Source organism: Netta rufina, assembly GCF_964035555.1.
Source record: "Netta rufina genome assembly, chromosome: 6".
Taxonomy (NCBI): Eukaryota; Metazoa; Chordata; class Aves; order Anseriformes; family Anatidae; genus Netta; species Netta rufina.
Window position 1 is genome coordinate 29,894,449 of NC_140129.1, and position 22,359 is coordinate 29,916,807.

Here is a 22,359-nt window from a genome sequence, read left to right on the forward strand (position 1 = left end):
CAGGTTTAGGGTAACAGCTGGGAGCCTATTCTGTGAGACAGAACTTCCCTTTCTGTACTTGATACAGTCACAAGCTATTTTGTTCCTACATCAAATTCCACAAGGATGACATTTTAAAAAGTGTTTTGACAAAACCAACACTATTCACCCAAAGAAGCCGAGAACGAATAATAAGTCCAGATTTATTAATGACAACACTGCTGTTCTTACAGTTCACTTTATAAAGTATCTGATCTGACTGATTAAAACACACCGGGATCACTGTAGAGCAGCATTGGCACATACACATCACAGTGTCCGCATGATATTCAAGGGGGTTAGGTTACAGCATGTGTCATCACATCAGGTTAAAGACAGGCTGCATTCAGATGGGCTCTAACGATCACTACGTTGGCTACAGTAAAACACCTCTGTACATGTAATTTACATACAGCTTTGGCCCTTGCATGCAGAGAAGGATATGAAGTATCCCAAAGTAAGTGATCCACTTACAGCTATTAGGGGTATGGTAGCTAATAGCCCCAAATATCCTTAGTTATATTTAGGAGGAGCATCCAAGACAAGATCTTTTTTGGACAACTATTGCAGTGCTAGGAGAGGTAAGCATGAACTAGGATGTACTGTATACCTCAAAAAAAAAAAAATAATCAAAGGTATTTCAGAAGTATTTGCAACATACTGATTAACAAAAAAATACTGAGCTCAATATTTGTGATTAGCAATAAATACAAATTACTTCATGTTTGCACATCAATTTAAGTAAGCTAATATCATTTTATCATGTCTGATTAAGAACTATAAAGCAGCACGTTTTCCATAAATTTCAACACGAAGTATTTGCATATAGCCCATTAACGTTAATTATTAAACAAGCCTATGCAACAAAATTTGCTCCCTTGGGACAGAGGGGAGAAGCTGAACTTTCTTCCCCAGAGGTCTGAATAAAACTACTTGCATGTCCATGCCAAACCTCCAAGACAGAGTTGCTGCAAGCATTCCTCCCAGCCATCAGTTCTGCTCTGTCCTTGGGACTGCTCCTCTCTGTCACTAATGACAACCGTGCTTTCTCCTCACCACAAGCTGGTAAATCTCTAAGTGATAACTTCCCTGAAGGAAAATGAATAGCATTCTACTTGTGAAGACACAAGCTACCCCAGCTAGTTACATCAGAAGAACGTTGTGTCCGATGAAAAGGCACCTGCAAGTCGAAAATCTTCTTTTGTAAGCACGCTGTACATGCGCTGGGGCAATGGTTTCGAGTAGGGTGCAGGGCGGGGGACAGTTGTGCGCAAAATAACCTCCCGCCCTGTGGGGGGTGGGAAGTCTGGAACCGTGCCCGTGTTGAGTCTTCGCTCATCTGATGAACCTGATCTCCTCAGTTCTTCGTCAAGTGGAGGCATTGCAGAAACCTTAAATAAAAGCAGAAGTATAATTGCAGGGCGAGCTGTTTATCAAGAGTGAGATTCAGAAAATAATTCTTAAGAGAAAAAGAGGAAGATTAGAAATGGTAACACATCAGAAGGCTTTACATGTACACAGTGCGAGACACTAATGGGATGTCGAGAAATAAACTGCACACGGTCAAATGGAAGAACCTTTGTATGTGGATGGTAAAGCTCAGCCTAGACTAAACTCCCTGGTTTTTGACAAGTGTGAAGCAAGGGTTTTCACCAGACAAAACAGCCCCTTCTCAGTCAGGGCTCCAGCCTCAGCTTCTTGTGGCTACACACAGCCAAGCCAACCTCCTTTTAGAAGCAACCAGCAAACATCCTGGAGTCTTGATGGAAAGCTACCTGCCTTTCGAACAGCATGCTACTTCCATACTTGCCCTTCATGGCCAAAGAGCAGCTTACTGAGGGTATGTCACAGAGCAGATGGCTGTCACTGCCCTCACTACCCATTGCCTCAGAGCCGGTAAGCAGCAGCGCTGGAGTCTGAACACTGAAGAATGACCAGCAGGCTCCAGCTCCTGGCTGCTCCTCAGACAGCCCAAAAGACACTTCCTAATTACACACCAACACGCTAACAGTGCCTGTGTTTAGCTGTCCACAACTCAAGACCGCAGAAAAACCCCAGGATGAGCCTCACACCCATGCTGCTTCCAACCTCTCTCCCCCCAGTCCTCAGGAGCAGGGACCCAGCTCTGCAGCCAGTGACATAGGGTAAGTCACCAGGGTAAGTGGCAGTTGTTCCTACAAGAACTGTTTAAAGAAACCAACAGAGGATATTCCCTTTGCTACACTCCTTCACAAGTTTCCCTGGTTCTCCCTCCCAGCCCCTCCGTACCTTTGTCCAAAAGTTTCGGTAGTGTTAATAAGCATTGCTATCTCGATAGTTTTGGTGGTATCTGGACTGTGACATCCACCATGTCGTACCGTCCATCAATACCTCCCCCAAAACATCTGGCTGTTTAATAAGCAAAAAACAGTGACAGTAACAGAGATGGGTATGAAGGTGAGGCTATGTATTTCAGCATCAGAAAATTCAGTATTAACTGGAAGAAATGTTTGCGGGTGGGCTGGTTTTCTTTGTTTTGCTTATAATTTTTTTTTTCCACTTTCTGTTAGGCTCTAAGAAGTCTGTGAATAAGGAAAAACCATTCTGGAAACACAAAATTATTTTTACACTTAATACATGAACAACAGTATAAACCACATCAGGCTTTGTGCTGTATCTACCAAAAGGTTCAGCTCTATGCAACTAGGGAAGATGAGTGGGAAATGAGGGACAAAGTTGGTTACCTCATCAGAAGATTCAGTCAGCTTGAAAAAGGATGAGAAAAGAACCAATGATGAAAGATAGAAACAAAGGCAAGTCAGAGATGACTTACAAGAGGTTAGAAGGAGACTGTAGGTTTAAGAGATATCATGCACTCTACTTCCAAGAACATGCATTTGCTATCATAATTTTCCTGAGAAAGCTTGAGAATATAACAAGACGTTTTACACAACTCAGAGGAGAGTCCAGAAGCAAAAGCTAATGAACAAAAAAGTCATTCAACTTCTATTTACCGAACAGCTCTCTATCAAAATAATTCACGGCAGATTAAATGTGAGGGTTTTCTGTAGCAAGTGCGCTCCCATCCCACTAAGAAGTCTTAACAGTGACCAGTGACTAGTGAGAGGTACCCAGAAGCTAGCTTTAGTTACTGATGGTTCAAAAGAAACAAACCCATAGACATTACATATATCTTTATCGATTATTAATGTTACAAGCTTGTACTCAACTTCAAAAACATAATACCACGTTACTAAAAGGCAAGTGCCTACGCTTACGGGCACAATCTTAAGCTTTAAAGGGAAGCTGGTAAGTCAGGCTGGCTTACTGAGATTTGTATGCTACAGGCTCAAGTTCTCCTAAAGGTAAACCAAATGTTCCAATTTTCATTTCTCAGAATAACCAGGGCTGTTTTCAGAATGGTCCTTTTTATGTTGAGTTGCAAAATAGAGATTATTATTAAAAGCATCTGCATCTTAGTTTTTTTGTTGTTGTTGGCTTTTTTTTTTTTTTTTTTTGGAAAAACAGCAGTGATATCCAAACAGGATTTCAGGCTTTAAGGTGTCTGTAACATTATGCCACCTTGTTATTAGCAATGCAGTTAAATTTTAATTAGGCAATTTGATGCTATGAATAGGTGAAATTCTGAGAGAAACTGTAGGCTGAGTGCAGTCCAAGAAGTCTGGAAATCAATACTTACCAAGCTAGTTATTAAAAAATACTGCTTAAGAGAAGAAGGGATTATTTATAACAATATGGAAAAGTTTCAAGAAAACAGATGCAACACTGACAGTAAGTAAAGTGAATGTAGAGTTGTACTGGAAAAGGAAGGAACTCTTCCTAAGCACATGAATTTCCATACAACAAAGTATTCCAAATACAAGCCTCAGTCTAAAGAGTTCCTCCTTCTAAAGTATTAAACATTAGAACATGCATTCCTCCATTCCTTTGTGAAACCATCAGCACACTTGATTCTTCTCACTGTGATGTTGCGTATATTGTGCAACTTGAACAAAGCAGAAATTTGTGCTATAGTTCCATTACTGATGTCACCATTTAAGTACGTCAAACACTGAATGGCACACCTAACAGCTTCCTTCAGTGTTTCACATCCCAGGTCATCTCTTGTCTCACGAGGTTCTGTTATGGCTAAAATCATGTTGAATATCACACAAAAGAACCACCCCCTTCAATCATATTTATAAAAGTACATGCACATATGGAGACAACATAAACTGCCATCACATGTTAAGCACTGCCTCAAACCATTTGAATCAGAAGCATCAGCAAAGCAGTCAAGAACTCTCTCTTACCCTCTGGGCATTCACGAACAGCTTGTGAATAACGCTGCCAGCAGGTCCTCTTCCTGCACCAAGAACGGACACTTCTGGCTGCTCCAGGAGGCAGTTTACAAATCTGACAGTACAAATTATTGAAAAAAATAAATATATGTATCATGCTTACTGCGTTTTCTAATTGAAAACTAGCGTTGTTTCCTGCGAGGAGACCTCCACCTAGCGTTATTAGCACAGAGTAAGAACTGGCAGACACAGTTCTCTGTTGAAAAAAAAATCTAAGGCAAACAAATGACATTTCCCAGCATCACACAAACACCATCACCTTCACTCCTCTCCCTTTAGCCTAGGCCTCCAGCCCTCAGCCTTCTGTGCTGCCCCCTACCTCATGGCTCCTCCTCTCACGCAAAGCAGCTGTTTTCCCACAGAAGCAGGCTAGAACTGAGCGGAACAAGGCAGCCTCCCAGCTGAGGTCAGGAAAGGCAGATTATGCAGCTGTTTTGTTGTAACTCCCCCAGACTGCAGGTCACCCCCTGAAAGGACCTGCTGCCCTCCGTTAATTCACGTGGCAGCCAGGCTCCTAAGGAAGATGGGTAAACTGTAAGGAGCAGGTGGATGTGCCCTGAAGGAGGCTGCAGCCCAGGGAGAGCCCCGCAACTCTCCATGTTCCTCTGCCTAAGCAAAAAGTAAATAGTCTGACAGCAGTCAGATGCAGTGAAACGTATTGTCATTTTTCATTCCTATGGTTCCTCAATAATACATTTAAAATCAGTATGGAGAGTAGAATGAGAAAATGCAACTCTGGGCAGCATTTCATTCCATATTATAGAAAACACTAAATTCCTTGTCCTTCCATTTTTACATATATTGCAACAAAGTTGATCGTGTGCACCACTCACTTAACACAAAAATAATGAAATCTCCAGCACCATCAACAGAAAACAAATTTCATTGAAATTATCTGTATCACACGCTTTTAAAGAGATGGTTACTTTGATGGGCATACAGGGTACCCACAAATCACATCTTTGTAGCATAGGAACATGGACACTGAATTTTTACAGCTATTAAGTGTGATTCTTCAGTATCTCTTTATTATCACCACTTTCTGATGTCCTAAAATTTTGAAACTTTTTAAAAAAGGGCATCACAAGAAAAAGGGAAGAAAATCAGTTACCTTTGCAGATCTTCCTTCTCCTCCTCGTTTTCACATTTCTCTACTCCAAATTTTGCTTTCAAAGACCTGGCTCTGGCGATGATAGCTTCCACACTCATAATCTGAGCAATGATTTCCTGCAGGAGTTTAATAAAAACAAAAAATGTTATTTTAGCACTCCCATGAACAGTACACACATCTATCAAGTTTTCAACTATGGCCAATATAGAAGTCTTACTTCCAGCTTCTTGTCCTCTGGATTTGGAAATCGTAGAACTTTACTGGAATGGGATATTATCTGTTTAATAATCTTCTTAACTGAAGATATATCTTCTAGTACTTCTATTAGGAGAAAAAGAAACAAGCAAGTTCTCATTTTAGGTTGAACACTGATGCGATAATATCTTAATAATTTATTAAACATTATTTACCTTCTTCCTTTACCTTGAGTACAGCTGCATGGATGATGCAAGACAAGAGATGTCTTGCAAGGTCAGCTGGTTTCTGAACTGCAAGGTAATGAAGCACCTAGAACGTTAGAAAATTTAATACATTAGTGCTCCAAACTTCTTCTCAAAGATAAGGTTAAGCACAAAAGACGAGTAGCTTCATGAAAGAAGTAACAAGAAGGGAGTATCATTACGAGACAGGAATCAATAGGTAGATGTTACTCAACTCCCAGTGGTTGCTTACAGTCCCAGCAAGTTAGAATGAAACTAAAAATAATCACTAGTTAGGAACATTTAGTTTCCTAACACACAAATGCTGATACAGATCTATTTACTAATAATTCAAAGAAATACCTATGTAAAACTGTTTGTAAAGCTACAATCCACACACTGTTTTAGATTTTAGATTCCAAACACACTGTTGTATGGCAGCAAGGACTTCTGATTAACTCTAAGCCATTTACAGAACAGTTGAATCACTCAAAGGATATAGTTCTAATCTTGTTGGAAGAAGAAAGGGCTGCTGTAAGGTCTGTACAAGCATTACAGATCAGACTATCACTAGCCACAGAATTTTTACCTTCTCTGCTTCTCTGGTGTCATCGAAGAGTCTCTTCTGCCTCCGTGCTGGGACTGGTTTTGCTGTCTCCCAGGCCTCTACCCACATGTTGCTAGGGATCTTCATTCGGGCGCTCAGCTCACCTTTAATTACCACATTCCCCTTTTCATCAACCACTTCCTCTTCAATGTAATCCCGAGGGGAGTACCACCTCACAAAGTCTTCCAGACAGCAGCCAGGATTAGCTGCCTGGAAAGAAAATGAGATAAAATTTGTACCTGAAAAATCCTACAAAAATGTCATAGCCTGGGTAGGAAGGCAATGTCGTTTATAGGGTGGAGCACAGGCTACAAGCCAGAAACTCTGAGAATTCTGCTTGCAGTCAAACTACAGTACGAAAGAGACCTGGGTGAGGGGAGAAAGTAACTGCAAACTAAGAGAATGCTGGGGAGCAGAAAGTGTGTGTGGAACCCACATCAACACATAATAAAGCTTCCTCTTATTCCCAAAATTCAGTACATTCACGAGTTACTTTGGGCAAGCTCAAAATTTCACTGTTAAGCCAAGCTTCTATCTGGTGCTTGATAAATGCAAGGAATATTAATTTTCACACATAAGCTTACACCAGAATAAAAAGGAAATCCAGCCATCTATGCAAGGTACCTATGGGAAGTGCACTTCCCTGTCAAACCACCGTTCTATAGCTCTACTGCAAGGTTTAAGATCATTTGCAGCACAGAAATAAAACTGCTATGTCTATCTAATATGATATGGATTACTGCTGATAAATTGATACTGATGTTATAAATAGTCTGACTGTACAGTGCACCTGCATCTTTTTATTACACAGCCGCACTGCAACATATGCATGCCCACACACATATATATTTCATGACAGAATCTCAAATCCTTTTCGAGTTTTGAAATCCTTTGTTAAAAACAGCTTATGTGCTCTTAGCTCCCTCTACAGAATTCAGCAAAATGAAGCAAGTTACTCAAAACCACAGCTAGTCCAATCCTAATTTAATGAACAGCTGTACAGAACCTTTAAATAGTGATAACTTATCCCTCCTACTAAATAACAAAACATCTTCAGCTGTACTTTGAAGTTGTATCCATCTCTTCCCCAAATTCCAAATACAGAATTGTGAAAATTAATTATTTTGTTTTCTGCACCTTTACCTTTCATCCTCACAAGGTGGTGTGAGGGAGGCACATATAATTTTGATTCAGAACACTGATGCTCAATTTTCTTCTGACACTTTTGTACAGCCTATCCTGAGTTTTAATTCCCAATATCAACTGAGTGCATTTTTTCCCATTCTAAAGAACGCCACACAAGTCAGACTTTGTACAAATTTACTGGAACATTACGTTATAATTGACTGGATAGCCATAGGTTCTAAAGTGTTCAGTTTTCTCAATAGGTTTTTATTATCAACTTTAAACTATATTGAAACTATTTTGTGGAAGGAAAACAATAAAACTCGTCATAAAAACCTTCACACTTGTTCAACACAAGCACAAGAAACAATTTAATTAAGAGGAAAGCAGTCTCACAGAATTTTTCAAGTCATACTACCTTAAAGGACTCCATATCTGAGAGCAAGCAGGCACTCTGCATGCGTGCTCGAAGATGTGCACCTTCCGCCGAGGTCCCTAGTTTTGCCAGCACCTCAGACTGTTCTTCCAACAAATCTTCAGTCATGGGTGCTGGTTCCTGTAACATGGAAAAAGGCAAGCTTACAAATAATTCTCCTACTCTTTGCCCTTATTAAGGAAAATGTAAGGTAGCCAAGACAATTTAGTTCTTGGTTTAAAAGGGAAAAAAAAAAAGTTGGTTTGAGTGAAATTTTGTAAGGAGACACACTCTTAAATAAAACAAGAGCATGTGAGATTTCACTTTAAGCAGCCTCACCAAGTTTTCAAAATGGAAAACAAGCTTTTCAGGCAAAAACCCTTGGCAATTTTAAGCACAAATAAATCTATAACCTTCATGCTATATACAATTTCACAACCCTAGGTATGACTCATACTGCATCAGTCTCACATTGCACACCGGGCTCATCTCTGGCCACCTAACCTGTGTTATCGGGATGTAGAGAGGTTCTCCTGGGTGCAGCAGTGTCAGCTTTCCGTGAGGATGCAGGCGACCTTCTGGTTTTAAGTTCACAGGCTCTTTGCTGCCCTCTTTGGTTCCTCCTTTCTTTCCATTTTCCTGCCCATTTCCTTTCAGATCTTCTGTGTCACTTAGACATTCAAAAAATTCTTCCTCACTGTCACTCCACGATTCCCAAGACTTGCCAACTTCTTTTTCCTTATCAGTCTCCTTTGAGTTATCTCCAGAGTGGTCTGCTCCTTTTCCAGCATCACCAGAAGAACCACCAGGTGAACGATCAGACACGCTCCCCCTTTTCCCCTCATCTCTTGCTTTCTTTCTTTCAATGCAACAATTTAACATCTAACAAGTTAAAGGAAAAACAACAAGTGCTTAAAAATTACTTCTCTTACGGAAACAATGCCACAGAGGACTTGGAGAGTCACTAATAATCTCTTAAAACTCCAAAAGTTATTAATTCAATTGAATTGGTGCTATAACAAAGATTTTCCCAAGAAACTATGTCCAGACCCAAATAATAAAGGATAACTAGATCTACAAACCCAACATATTTAGCTAATAATGGTTATGATTTTGACTGTTTCCCTAGGAGAAAAATCATTCTTAAATTTGGGATATTTACCTGAAGCTTCTGATGCAGTAAACAGCATCTCAGATCTGGAGGGCCATTAGCTAATCTAACAAAAGGTAGAAGTAACTATTATCATTTATGAAGTTGAATCTTTCACACACACACAGTCTTAAATCATACGAAACCCAAGAAAAGGACAAATATCCACACTGAACCCACTCCCACCAGTCCAACTATGCAGCAATTCTTTGGTATCAGAAGACAAGTTATGATTGAACAAGCCCAGAATTTAAACTATGTTTATTTCCTAGAGATCATATCTGGAGCTCAAAGATCCTTCACAGCAGTACAAGACAGAGACATTCTGCATTTCCTGTCAATTTTCTGTTTGGATGTTAAAAGAGTAACTGTTTTCAAGCAACAAATTAAGCACCTTTGACCCCACTTTAAAACAGTTCACATTCCATTTTATTTGTTAGTGTACCCATTTCAAAGTAAAAACTAATGAGTAAGTGGCCAGTCCAACCCACAAAAAAATAAGAGGAACTGATACATTTACTCTACACTGATACCTCCTCCTGACAGAGCCCTTCATTTGGTCTGCAACAAGCAGAGAAGGGTGTGGATAGGTGAGACAGCACAAACTGCCCAAAAAGGCTACTATACCAGCAGGAACTTGGAACTGCTCCCTTGGAAAAGTGGTGAAACCACCACAAAGAAAAGGTATTTCAGTTTATATTATCTCCTTCTTTTTAATCTCATGATAGACTGGAAGCTAAGCATTTGCATAAGCTTCTTTTTCCTCCTTCACATAATCTTTAACTTGTGCTTCCCACAGACATCTTGAAGATCAATGGAGGGCACAGACACTTCCTCACCTCTCTTGCCTTTCTTGCTTTAGGGAAGAAAGGTAATAAAAATGGAAGATAGCATTTGAAAGCAAACAAATAAATAAATATAAATATTGGCATATTTCAAAGTCACAGTGAACTTGCTCTGTTCCTGAGATGACGTTTTCTATGACACAACAACAAACAAATCTTACCCTGGGATAAGGTAGTTGTTTTCCCATCTGTAGCGCATTTCTAACACAAATTCTTGCCAAAGATGTGCCACTCCTTTTACTCCTCCATGGTAGAAGTTTATCATACAAAGGCATAAAGCTAGTTTGTACGTCAGACTATCAGAAGGAGCAGATTTAAACTGACTGAAGAGATTCTACACAAAAAATAAAAGAAAGCAAGAAATGTAGAACCAATGGCATTTTCTCCAAAACCATACCATCTGTGTCCTGTTTGTCAATACAAGTGGCTAACTAATGCTTTAAGCCAATAAGGTACCAAAAATGAGCCTTTGGAAGGGAAAAAATAAATAAGGAAAACCACCACCGACAAACATTCACTATTTTCTACCTGGAGATTCCACAAAGATAATCTTATCTATTAGAAGGCAACCACAGCAAAGTCTGTATTAACACACACTAAAAATTGTGCATTCCCTCTCTCAAGTGTCAGTCAGTAAAACTCACATAATCTTCATTCTCTGGAGGAGGATTGTTCCCTGATGAAGGGCTAGTTCCACTTTCAACTCCATCTGCAAGCTTTTCAGCAGCATCAGGAAATAAGAACTTGAAGAAACAAAAACAAAAATTCAAACTTGCACCAGTAACAACTTAGGCTGTGTTTCAAGAAGCTGATCAATGGTAATTCAAAAATGGAACTGACATCTGAAACATTTTTAATTGCAATTCTGCTATACACCAAATGTGTCAGTGCAAGCAGGAAATATAATTTTTATGAATCTGGTGTGCACCAGTAGCTCACTTACCAGAAGAATAGTGTTCAGAACTTCATTGTTCAAAGGTGATTCATCTACACCTCTGTGTTTGCGAATCTTTTTCTTTGCACTGTGAACCATATTTGTGACTGATAACTTATGGATCGGAACAGGTGCTGGCTCTGTGAGCTTCGACAAAGCATGAGTAATATCAGCAACCTCTGTAACATTAAAAAAGGAAAAAAAAAAAAAAAAAAAAAGAAAGAAACAGCTCTTATAGTTCGTGTGTCATATTCAGCCTATGCATCTTGTATTGATTTTTAACACTCTATACCCTTGTGCTTTCATTGTTGATCCTCAATACTCACTGTTCTTAGCCACAAAGACATAAAACACAAGCAGGAGTCACAAATCAACCGCCTTGATTTATTTTTCTGAACGAAGACTAGACTGGGTTGGCTGCAGGTAGTGCCTGCCACCTGCTGCAAGCACTGCATACTTGCAGACAGGCAGTGTATCAGCAAAAAGCCTGCTATAAAGCCACTGTATAAACTTCATTTACACGCAGCAAAAAGAGAATATGTTGAAGTTAAAGACTATTCAAACGTATGCTGAAGCTTTAGATTAGCCTTATGAAAATCCCGTTTTATCACTATATATGACCATATGTGGTCTATGCATATTCTGTCCTAGAGTCTTCAGGGAACCCAAACAAGATGATTTTTTTCCAGACAAAATTGTTGCTGGTAAACTTTGGAACTTCTTTTATAATAAAATGAATTACATTGTTAGAAAGAATTAAAACAAATTTAAGTGAATAATTACAGCAGCCTGGAAAACATCATCTTGGCGAATGTTTTAAGGAAATTAGAGGACAGACTCTCAAACAGTTTAAACCGGCTGTTAAAAACATAGAACATGGTACTTCAAAAGGTAGAAAAAAGTTATGAAAATAAGAAACCATGAAGTGATAGTCAAAAAAAACTCTTGTACATACTAGTACAATGTCAAGTCTAGTTCTCCAATTAAAAAATATCCGTGACACAGGAATTTGTCCTCGGGGACTTTGGCAGTTAGGCTCGCCAAGAATTCTTGAGAAATGGTACCAGGCAGCACTGACCGGAAAACTCAGAAATGTTCCAGTAAGTGCCTAAGAGTAACAAGTAAAAAATGCTAGAGAATCTGAAGTCAGGAAAAGAGGAGTAAGAAAGGCAAAATTTGTGAAACATCTAAATACCAAGTAACACAAGTCAACAAGATTTTAGTGTTACCTTTTCCATCCTCTTCAAACGCAGACCTTCCAAGTATCTCATCGGTTGACTCCTTCCGACGGCAAAGCTTGAAGAATTCATTAAGAAAGTCACCTGTAAGAGACACAAAGTTTCTGAACCACTACAATTAAAACGTCATTGAACAATAAACTAAATCTCAAAGTAATTCTTGAAGGATGATAAATTCTCTCTTAGTCTGCATGAACATTATAATCTGTTCTGAAGCACAAACATCTTTAAATCACATAATTAAAGCCTCAGGAAATGCATAGCTAAACAGCTATCGGCCACCGCTCCACAGCACAGTCCTGCATGCAGTTTAATCCATTTCTTCACCCCTTTCCTCCACAAGCTCAAAGGTCAGGATGGGCAATAGTACTGTTCTCCAGGCTTATCAATGCTGTCACAGACAGATCGATCCAGCTAAGGAAATTGATATACACACAGAGTGCTTAATGCAAGCTTGTTTTATTGGAAAAAGAAGCCCATAATATAGTCCACTCAAAGAAATGAGGGGAGTGAGGAAACAGAGGTCATCAGGTAATCTACCATTCAGTTCTAAACTCAAGTCTTAATAGCCTAAAAGCTATAGTAGAAGGTTGGAAATTCAGTTATCTTACCTAATAGACACTGAGGATTATCTGCTTTTCTGATTCTCACAGACCACTGTGGTGCTTGAATAGGATCCAGGTCGCTAAAAAAAAAAAAAAGGTAATTCTGTCACCATAGGTATGCAAGAGATGAGTATCAAATTCTTAACAAATGCAATGTCATAGCCATGAAGCTATAACATACTCCACATTACACGGAAGAATATGACAAACATTATGACATTCAAGCAAGAGTCCTTGTTTCATCAATATAATTAACAAGAATAAGAAGTGTAAGCAGAATTCAGCTCAACTTTAGTACACATTAAAAGAAAGTAATTTTACACGTCAAAAACTCATTTCTGCATTAATTAAATCAGTAGACAGCAATTATTTTTTTCCTTTCTGAAATATCAGTATATATTGTTCCTACTCTTTAGAAAGCTTAACAAAAAACATGGGAATGGGGTAACTAAAATGCAGTAGTTAACAAGGCAGTACACAGGTAGATACTGCAGTTCAAGCAAAATACTTACGAGTAAACATCATTGTCAACAATTATACCTTCTGTTAGGTGAGGCCATGTGGTGGCCAAGTGGAGCTCACTGAAACAGAACAAGATTTTAGACTCCATCACAGTTAAGATCTTGACATACATGACAGCTCATATTTAAATTCCTATACATATTTTGCAGCTAAGTCCAGAAGCGTGCATGTTTTCCTCGCTGTATACGTTCCTTTGGTTATTCTAAAGCATGTCACCCAGCATTACACTGAACCTTAGTGGTAGCTGGCACACAGAACTCTTTCAACACTCCTCTCCATTATATCCTAGGTATCCCAGTACAGAAAAAATAAAAATTTTCATAAATTTCCTACAGCATTAAACACTAACGCATTAAATGACTCCTTGATTTGTTGAGTGGTGATGGGCATTCAGAAGAAGGTGTTAGAGGGATTTTAATAACTCAGTTACTAGACCCTCTCGTTTTAAGTTTCCCACAAATGTCATAGTACAAGAAAAAAACAAGTCCAACTGCTGAATGAAAGTACATCATTTTTAAGGTTTATCTCCATTTAAGGTACACTTCAACATAATAATTTCAGAGACAAACTGAGTACTCTAAAAGTTTATGGTGAAACATTTACAAGCCAGAACTCTGAATACCACTATACAGCTTCGTAAATGGTATTATTTGTGATTAGAGCAAGTACTTGAATAACAAAACCTTCTATTAGTGACATAATAAGTGAGATGCAGGCAAAGCTCAGATTTCAAATAACACACATTTAAGTCCTCTACTAAGGAGGTTACAAAAAACTTTTTTTTTTTTTTTTTTTAAACTCTTATCTTACCTAATAGGGTCCTCACAGGCACCAAACGGTAACTTCCCAAACTCAAGACCTCCAACTTCTCCCCCAACTAGTGCATCTATATCTGAAGACAGATCAATACAGAATTTGTGGAGTATTTTAAGAAGCACAACATTTTAATTTGATAGGAAAAAGATCACAGTATGTAAGCTCATCAGAAACAAGCTGAACAGCTAAGGTTACAGACATATGAAGATGTAATCCTAGCACAAAGCCAAAGTAGTTGTTTCCAACAGAAACTAGGAATTAATCTTGAAACTGGACAATAAAAACCACAGACAAAACTCTTGTCGCTTGCGTTGAACAAATGTTATTCCATTTATACAGGAACAGATGACTATAAAGCTATAAAGGTATCCTTAAAGAGTCTACGTCCACAAAAGAACAAACAGACACAAATTTGTCATGAAATGACTTAGGCAAGAGATCAGTTCCAGGCAGAAAAGAGAGACTCTGGAAAATCAACTCTGCAGGAGTGAGAAACCAACTACTTTGAAAATGTTGTTTGAAAATTTTATGGAAAGAATTTGTTGTCTGCTGCAGTTAAAGCCTTAACCCAATGATGTGAGGGATTCCTTTTACCATACACACAAAAAAAATAAAAATAAAATAAAATTAAAAAAAGCTAAAGATGCCTCCCAGCATCCCCAACCACTTCCCACGTTATACATTTTAAAGACAAACCAAACATTGACACTCTTTCCCGATCAAAAATTTAAATGGGTAATAACGTATTGTAAAGACATTGTAATAATGTTATTACAACCTCTGATCCTTAATTTCAAATGCATCTGATAAATTGTTTGCATACAAAACAACAGAGGAATTAGAACAGACAAAGTATTTGAATAAATTAATTAAGTTATTTCTCCAACTTTCTTCTTCAGAGAAGATAAAGTACATATTCAAATTCTTTGGCTTCATTTGAGAATAACTAATTGAGTGGTTGAGGGCAACAAATTCCTGGTCTAGTTATTCACAAAGAAGATACAACCACAACTGCATGTAGCAACAGCAGTAAAAAGGTTGTTTGTCTCAAGATTCTGCAGTACACTATGTTATCCCTGGTTCTTTATCCAGAAACTTCTAGAAGAGTAGTTTATTTAACCTGCTTAAAGCAAGAGACATGACCAGAGTAACATGATTCATTGCTACTCTGTAGGGATCCTTCAAAACACATCTGTGCATCTGTGATTTTTTTTTTTTTTTAAGCAAACAAAAGTCAAATAATTAGCAACCAGACTAATGTCATACAGGTTCTGTCCCTCTAAGTACACCCTAAATACTTCATCCTGTTATGCAAACCTACTACCAAGCTAAGAATAGATCTTGGGCCTTTTAATTGCTCACCTTGTGCCTAAAATACCACGTTACTAATAAAAACACATGTTGAGAAGGAACTAACCTACCTTTTTCCTATAGATTTGCTTAACTTTGAGCCAGAAGTTTATAATTTATTTCCTGATGCTATCTCTATATGAATAGGTCTGTTAAGAGCAAATCCTTGGAGCCCAAGAAAACGTTACCACCAAGCAAGCTTGTAAGAGTTCACTGTGAGATTACCAAGTGAGTAAACTAGCACAGATTTTTATAAAGAGCATTACTGTTGCATAAACTTATCAAGTCTGGTATATGTACTTTAGGTTTAAGATTACACGTTACTTTTCTTCTTTCCTTCCTTTCCTAAGACCTCCTATAGTAAAAACCTTGATCAGCACTTTTTCCCACACAAAAAGAATGCATCAACTACTTAGCTTACTTAACACTGTGGACTTTTTAAATTCAAAGTTTAAATGAACATAGAAAAGACATCTCCTGTTCCATTGTTAGTAGAGATAAATAGGTAAATAATGAAGCACTAAAATCAGTTATTTTACTGAAATTATTGCCCAATACTAGTGTGAAGTATTAGCATCTACCAAAACCTAAATCCAACCATTTCCCTGTGGAGCCCAGGGCAGAATTCTTTACAGATCTATAGACAGTCACCCGTTTCTCTTCCAATAGACCCTACAGTTTTAGAAGCATCACAAACTATATCTCTGAATTCTAATGAAAAAAAAAAAAAAAAGTATATTTCTAACTCATGATTTCAGAGGAGCTTTAGATTTACTAGCTCATCACAGAGAGTTGTAACTAAAGCGTTTTGTAGTAACGCAGAAAACAATGTTTAATTCCTCTGGCAAGATACACAAACATTTTCTTTAGCATCAACTAATTGTTTATCTTAGAACAAGTTATTCTGTGGACACAAAACTCCCACCTGGTGGCTGCTGCGGCCAGAAATACTGTTGCCAGTCTTGAAGCACGTATGTAAGCCGAATGGCCATGCTAACTGGAGGCAGTGGCATTAGTGGGCAGCCCTTGAAAACATTAAAGGAAAAATTAAGTGTAAAGAATACATCTTTTACAATATCCTTGAACAGAACCTAAGTTATGACAGTTTGTATTATAGCTAATTTTATCTAAACTACAACACTGCAAGAATTACTAATAAAGTCTTTGCTCAGCAAGACACTCATTGCAAATCTAAGCTTATAAGCTTTCTAAAACCTATGCAATATTTACATGCTCCATTTAACTGTTTATTCACAAGTAACTCTAATCTAGAATGTTAGATTTTCAATAAGGACTTCTCTCAGTGTTTTGATGAGACTGCTGACTACCAGCATCAGTTGTGAAGTGTTGCAGTCCCCCATACTCCTCTATAAAAGTCCACTTAGACTTCTCAGATTTCCATCATGTTTTTCTTCCCTCTTAATTTATTGGTTGGGTGCAGAACTACAAAGTATCAGAATAAAAATTGCACCCCAACCTTTCTCTTTTCAAAGAGGAAATACTGTTTGCTTGAAGGAAATTGAGAAGAGACTTATTACAAGTAAACTGCAAAACAGAAACATTCTTTCACATGCCCTGTGGAAAATAAAGATGGAAGAATGAAATACAACTGAGCAACAAAACATAATTTTTTACTTTCTACTACTAGACACAGAGTAGCAATATCTGGAAGGAGACTTTGTTGGTATTGGCAGTGAGTCTTACCCTTGCAAAATAAATCCCTAGAAGACAGAAGTGAACGTACAGCAATCAGGTAATAGAATTATTCTTAGTATCAGGCGTACACATACAGATGCACTTACAATCTTGGACTTGAAGATATCCAGCAATCCCGATAAGTGTGTGTACTGATTTGGCACTTTGCGAAGATGAACCATTTCAAAGTCAGTTCGAACTCCTGGACCTTGGCATTCTCCAACGTACATTCGTCGCCATTTCTGATGTATTTGCACAAATAACGGTACCTGACTATAAAACATATTTCAGATTATTTAAAATGTTATGCTATCTCATAGCCTTTTGAACTAGCTAAAAAAAATTTGAATATCATATTTTTAGAATACATTTTCTTAGTGGAACACAAAATGCTCAATATGAATCATAGGAAAATATTAATTTCACCATTACATGGAATGCCTAACAAATTGTTGTGTCATAAACACAAACACAAAAGCTTATCAATGGTTAATTTTTAGTCTAAGTATTTTTGAGGAATATAAGTTAATGTTACCACACAGATAAGAAAGCTTCTTCCAGAGTTTATGCTCTGTATGCCAATTATTCGAATAACTTGCATCAGTTTTTAAAAGACTTGGAGGTTTTTAAATAACAATGAATATAAACATACCGAATCAATCACTTTATAGTTACCATGGGAAGACTGTTTTTTAATCTTTTTTTTTGTTTTTTTTAACATCATGGTGCAAATACAACAAACTCAGAATGCAATTCACTAATAAATTAATACTTTTTCCTAAAAATAGAAGTATAGTAGTTCATCTTGACGTACTAAAAAGTTTAGGCTTTCACTTACCAGCCAGTGTTGCCCAATGCAATAGAAACAGAACTCAGCAGAAGGTTACATTTGGATTCACTAAGAACTGCATCGTTATTTGCAGCTGGAGCAATAACCACAAACTCCCGCAAGCCATACCTTGGAGGGGGCGAGAAGGAAAAATCAAAACAAAACATGACTTTTCTATTTTCTAGTAAATCAGCTTAAACACAGAATTGTTAGAAATATTATGACCTGAATAATGGAATTGCCACCAACAGACTGTGAATCTGTTATTTGGACGTGAGACCCTCTTTCAGAGAGGTCAAGAAGTGACTGGATATGTAGCACTGCAGATTCTCACATCAGTAACTACACACATTCACAAGCATTAAACTCTATTAAAGTAGCGTGACGATTTCCAGATGTATCAGTTCTGAGTTTATTACTTAAGTTAATAATAACTGTAATTATTTATACTTTAAAACAATCTCTTGAAGAATACAATAATCTGTTACAGATTTGCTTTATTAAGAAGTATTTGGTTGTTACAGTTTTTTTTGTTATTACAGTTTTTTCCTCTCTTAAGGTGCTAAAGCTTTGTTTTTGAGAATCCATCCAAATTTCACACACATTAAAGCCTGATTAGCCTAAGAAATTCAGAAAAAATATTTTGGAAAGACTGTGGGTTTTTTTGTTTGGTTTTTTTTTTTTTTTTTTTTTTTCAGCTCTTTATTGCATCCCATACAAAGAACCATTTTCCTTAAGCTTTAACACTGGATGGAAAAAAAAAAAAAAAAAAGAGATTTTGTCAGCATCAAAGATTTTTCAATTGCTATGTTTATTTGTTTTAGGGAAGAAGAGAGGCAGCATACATACCATCTTACCAGACAGTGAGCTCTAGGAGGAAAGTCGTTGTTCATGCACAACAAGTCCTGCATAGGCAGAGGAAGGGCATCTGCAAAACAAATTGATACGTAAGAGCATCAGCGTCCATTCAGCTACCTTACAATTTACTTCTTTAGCAGTTTGTAAATTCTTTAGCATTTGTCCAATGTAAAACACTGAAATCAGAGATGTCAGATCCCACCCATCAGACACCTCAAAAGTCCACACAGATTCAAATCAACGCACTATGAATTCCACATTTTGAAATTGTCTTCTGTCATATCCTTATGCCAGTGACATAATTCAGATGCAAAAGAGAACTGTAAGCTACCTTCTGCAGGTTCTTCTTTCCCATCTCTGTCACTGGGTTCTTGTACAAGATAATGATGGGTAACTGAGAATTTGAAGTCTGCAAATGAAATTTCATCTGATTTCTCTTCCCATGTTCCTGTGGTATATATACCCTATAGATTAAAAAAAAAAAAACACAAACACACACACAAAGCTTTTGTTTCATCACATAAATTTAGGTTAACATTTATGAACTTTACAAAATATACTGCCTAAACAATCTATAACATTTGTCCACCTTTTTCTGCTACCGTTTTATTCTACATAGCAAGGCATGGTTTAAAGATATATAAAGACGATTCTCAAAACACTTCATACTAAAGGTATCTGAATGTTAAAATCCACGTTACTAATAATGTTCATTTCAAGGAAATCTTGTCCCCCACAAAATCTTGAGATTTATAAGGCAATAAAGAGGTAAATATTTCCCCTCACATGAAGGGAACTACACATCTTAAGCATCTGCACCCCCTACCTGTCAACCCTACCACTCTATGCAAATGTTTCTTTAGTATTTACTTTGAACATGCTTTCACTGATAAATGATTACGTATCTAAAACCTGCAAAACTTCTGTGAGGATAATTAAATTTTAAGCAACAATACTACATGTGAGGATATATAAGGGGGAAAAAAATAAACGGCACTGTACAGAATTTTACAGCTGCTAGTAAACTAAGCAAATTGGACAACCACCCTTTGTAAAGAGTGTCTTCTCACTGGAAAGCAAAAAGAGAGGTCTGGTCTAGAAAACAAAATATGTATGAATACACTGACAGATAAAATAGCGAACTAGTTCTCAACCCTAAATATTAATTCTGAATAGTTTGTATCATGACTAAAATTAAGTATCATAAAAGTCGCCTGGAAACATGGCAACCATTCAAACCAAAACAGCTAATTTTATTCACAATAATAAGCATATTCTATTTATGTATTTAAATATTCTAATATGCAGAAGAGCTCGATAATTTCCTGTATGTTTTAAAAGACTGAAGAAGCACCACAAAGGCTCTAATTAGACTTTGGGAAAAAAAAATAATCTCTCTGATCTATGAAACATACTGAGTCACCAGAAACTCAATGAAAACCTCAACCATAAGTATGTGAGGTGTGACGAAGGCATGAGGTCAGGCAAAAAGAAACTCCTTGAGAATTTCAAACAGCTTGAACTGTATTTCCAGACTGAAAACTGGCAATAAAAAAAAGGAAAAAAGGAGACCATTTTCCAGACAACCCACCAACAGACTTACAGCACTTGTTCATCCAGTAGCCAACTTTACAAGTGAAATTCCCAATATAAATCATTACCTGCCACACTTACGTAAATGACAGCACATGTAAACACATCCATATGGATTGCTAGTTAAGAATTCTAACAGAACATCTGGAAGCAGCAACTGACCTTTTCTAGAGGTTTGCCTGAAGAAATCCCAATAAGTTTCCAGTCATTCAATACTTCTTCTATTTTTGAAATGAATCTAGTAGGAAGGGGAAAAGTCATTATTTCCTGAAGACTTGTTCAGCTTGCACTGTAATTCAGCTCCCTAAAGCAGCCAGTATGTTGTCCTACTATGGAATACTTTAAAAAAAACACCAAGTATCACAACAGGAACAGAACCACTTCCTTGTATGAATGAAGTGGTACTTCTAAGTTTACATTGCAGATTATAGTTATTTTTAGCAATTGCTATGAACATGCTTTGAGTGATTATAAAATCTCGCTTATTTTAGTCCGGTACTGCAGCAGATTGGTTTTAAGAAAATATTCCCCTATTTCACTGTTGACAGAAAGAATAAATGTTTGACACATAATTGTAATTGAAATTCAGATTTAAAGACAGTGCTTAAAATCTTTGTCTGCTTCTGTCATAGTCATTATTACCAATACAGACATTTTAAGAAACGGGGGTCGGCCTCTTCTTGCAAATAACTAGTGAAAGGACTAGAGCGAACGGCCTCAAGTTGCGCCAGGAGAGGCTCAGGTTGGAAATTAGGAGATGTTTCTTCTCAGAAAGAATGGTTAGGTATTGGGACCGGTTGCCCAGGGAGGTGGTGGAGTCACCGTCCCCTGGGGTGTTCAAGGAAAGGCTGGACGTGGTGCTTGGGGACATGGGTTAGTGGGTGACACCGGTGGTAGGGGAGCGGTTGGACCAGATGATCTTGGAGGCCTTTTCTAACCTTAATGATTCCAGGATTTCTATGAAATAGTACGCCAAGAATGCAAGAGCAATCTGCACCTTAAATTTTCTTCTAACTTTTGAGGGCTTCATCTGAGACAACTACATTATTAATACAACATAAAAACCCACAGAGCTCTTCCAGATGTTTATTCCGATCCCCTTCAAACGGACATTAAGCCAGATCATTCGCTAAGCTCAGGAAGGGCTCGGCTCGATCCTCTTAGCCTGCCGAGCAGTACCACCCGCAGGCACTGTCCCGGTCCCCCTGCCCCTGGCGCTGCGTTAACCCCGATGATGGGGCACAGACACCTTCTGGGGCCGCCTAAGTTCACCTAACAACAAAACAAGGCCACGGAGTAGCTGAAAACTTGGAAAAACTGCGCCCGAAGCCGCCAGAAAGGCGGCCGGGCCGGGAAGGAGACGAACGGTCCCGGCGGCGCCTGCCAGCCCTCAGAGCCCCCCGGAGCCCCGGCAGGAGCCGCGCAGCCCCTCTCCCCGGTCCCGCAGCAGCACGTACCGCTCCCACTCGGAGGCGGTGGTGAAATCCGTGATCTCGAACACCTCCGACTCGGGCTGTGGGGAGAGAGGGGCAGGCGGTGAGCGGGGAGGTGACGGCTGAGGCACCGAGGGGAGGGAGAGGGAAGGGAGCTGGAGGGGGGGTTAACGCTCACCTCGCTGTCCGCCGCCATTTTGCGACGCTGCCCGGCCCCCCGCCCTGCCTGCTGCGGCTGACGGGAAGGCGGCGCCGGGCGCTCCGCCCGCTCCTCGCCTCCTCACGGGGCCGCCCCGGCTCGCTTCGCCCTGCCCCGGGAGGCGGCACCGGCCGCGGAGCAGCGGTGACTCAGGGCTGCTCCTCCCGGGCGTCCTGTATCAAAGCTGGGGTCGCCTGCCGAAGCTCCCCGGCTCCCTCAGGGCCGGCCCGAGAGGGCACACAAAATGGCTGCCCGGC

The 22,359-nt window shown here is 38.7% G+C and overlaps 1 protein-coding gene across 1 annotated transcript; it reads right to left on the reverse strand.

Moving 5' to 3' along the window:
- Positions 1-162: 162 nt before the first annotated feature.
- On the reverse strand, positions 163-22,137 carry RAB3GAP1 (RAB3 GTPase activating protein catalytic subunit 1). Its single transcript, XM_084289582.1, has 24 exons — positions 22,082-22,137; positions 21,928-21,983; positions 20,633-20,708; positions 19,209-19,341; positions 18,869-18,947; positions 18,029-18,148; positions 17,298-17,463; positions 16,421-16,520; positions 14,140-14,221; positions 13,320-13,388; positions 12,814-12,887; positions 12,194-12,286; positions 10,974-11,143; positions 10,675-10,773; positions 10,192-10,364; positions 9,198-9,252; positions 8,540-8,917; positions 8,039-8,176; positions 6,478-6,705; positions 5,880-5,976; positions 5,687-5,790; positions 5,470-5,585; positions 4,311-4,413; positions 163-1,409 (listed from the first exon to the last, which is right to left on the reverse strand). Exons 1-24 carry the CDS (start codon positions 22,097-22,099, stop codon positions 1,167-1,169), a joined length of 2,970 nt encoding a protein of 989 aa, XP_084145708.1. The 5' UTR covers positions 22,100-22,137; the 3' UTR covers positions 163-1,166.
- Between the last annotated feature and the right edge of the window lie 222 nt (positions 22,138-22,359).

Coding starts and splice junctions, on each gene's coding strand:
- RAB3GAP1 (XM_084289582.1), bottom strand. Junction 12,287..12,813: donor TAATCCTCAGTGTCTATTAG/GTAAGATAACTG, acceptor TGTCTCTTACAG/GTGACTTTCTTAATGAATTC. Junction 5,791..5,879: donor ACTCAAGGTAAAGGAAGAAG/GTAAATAATGTT, acceptor TTCTCCTAATAG/AAGTACTAGAAGATATATCT.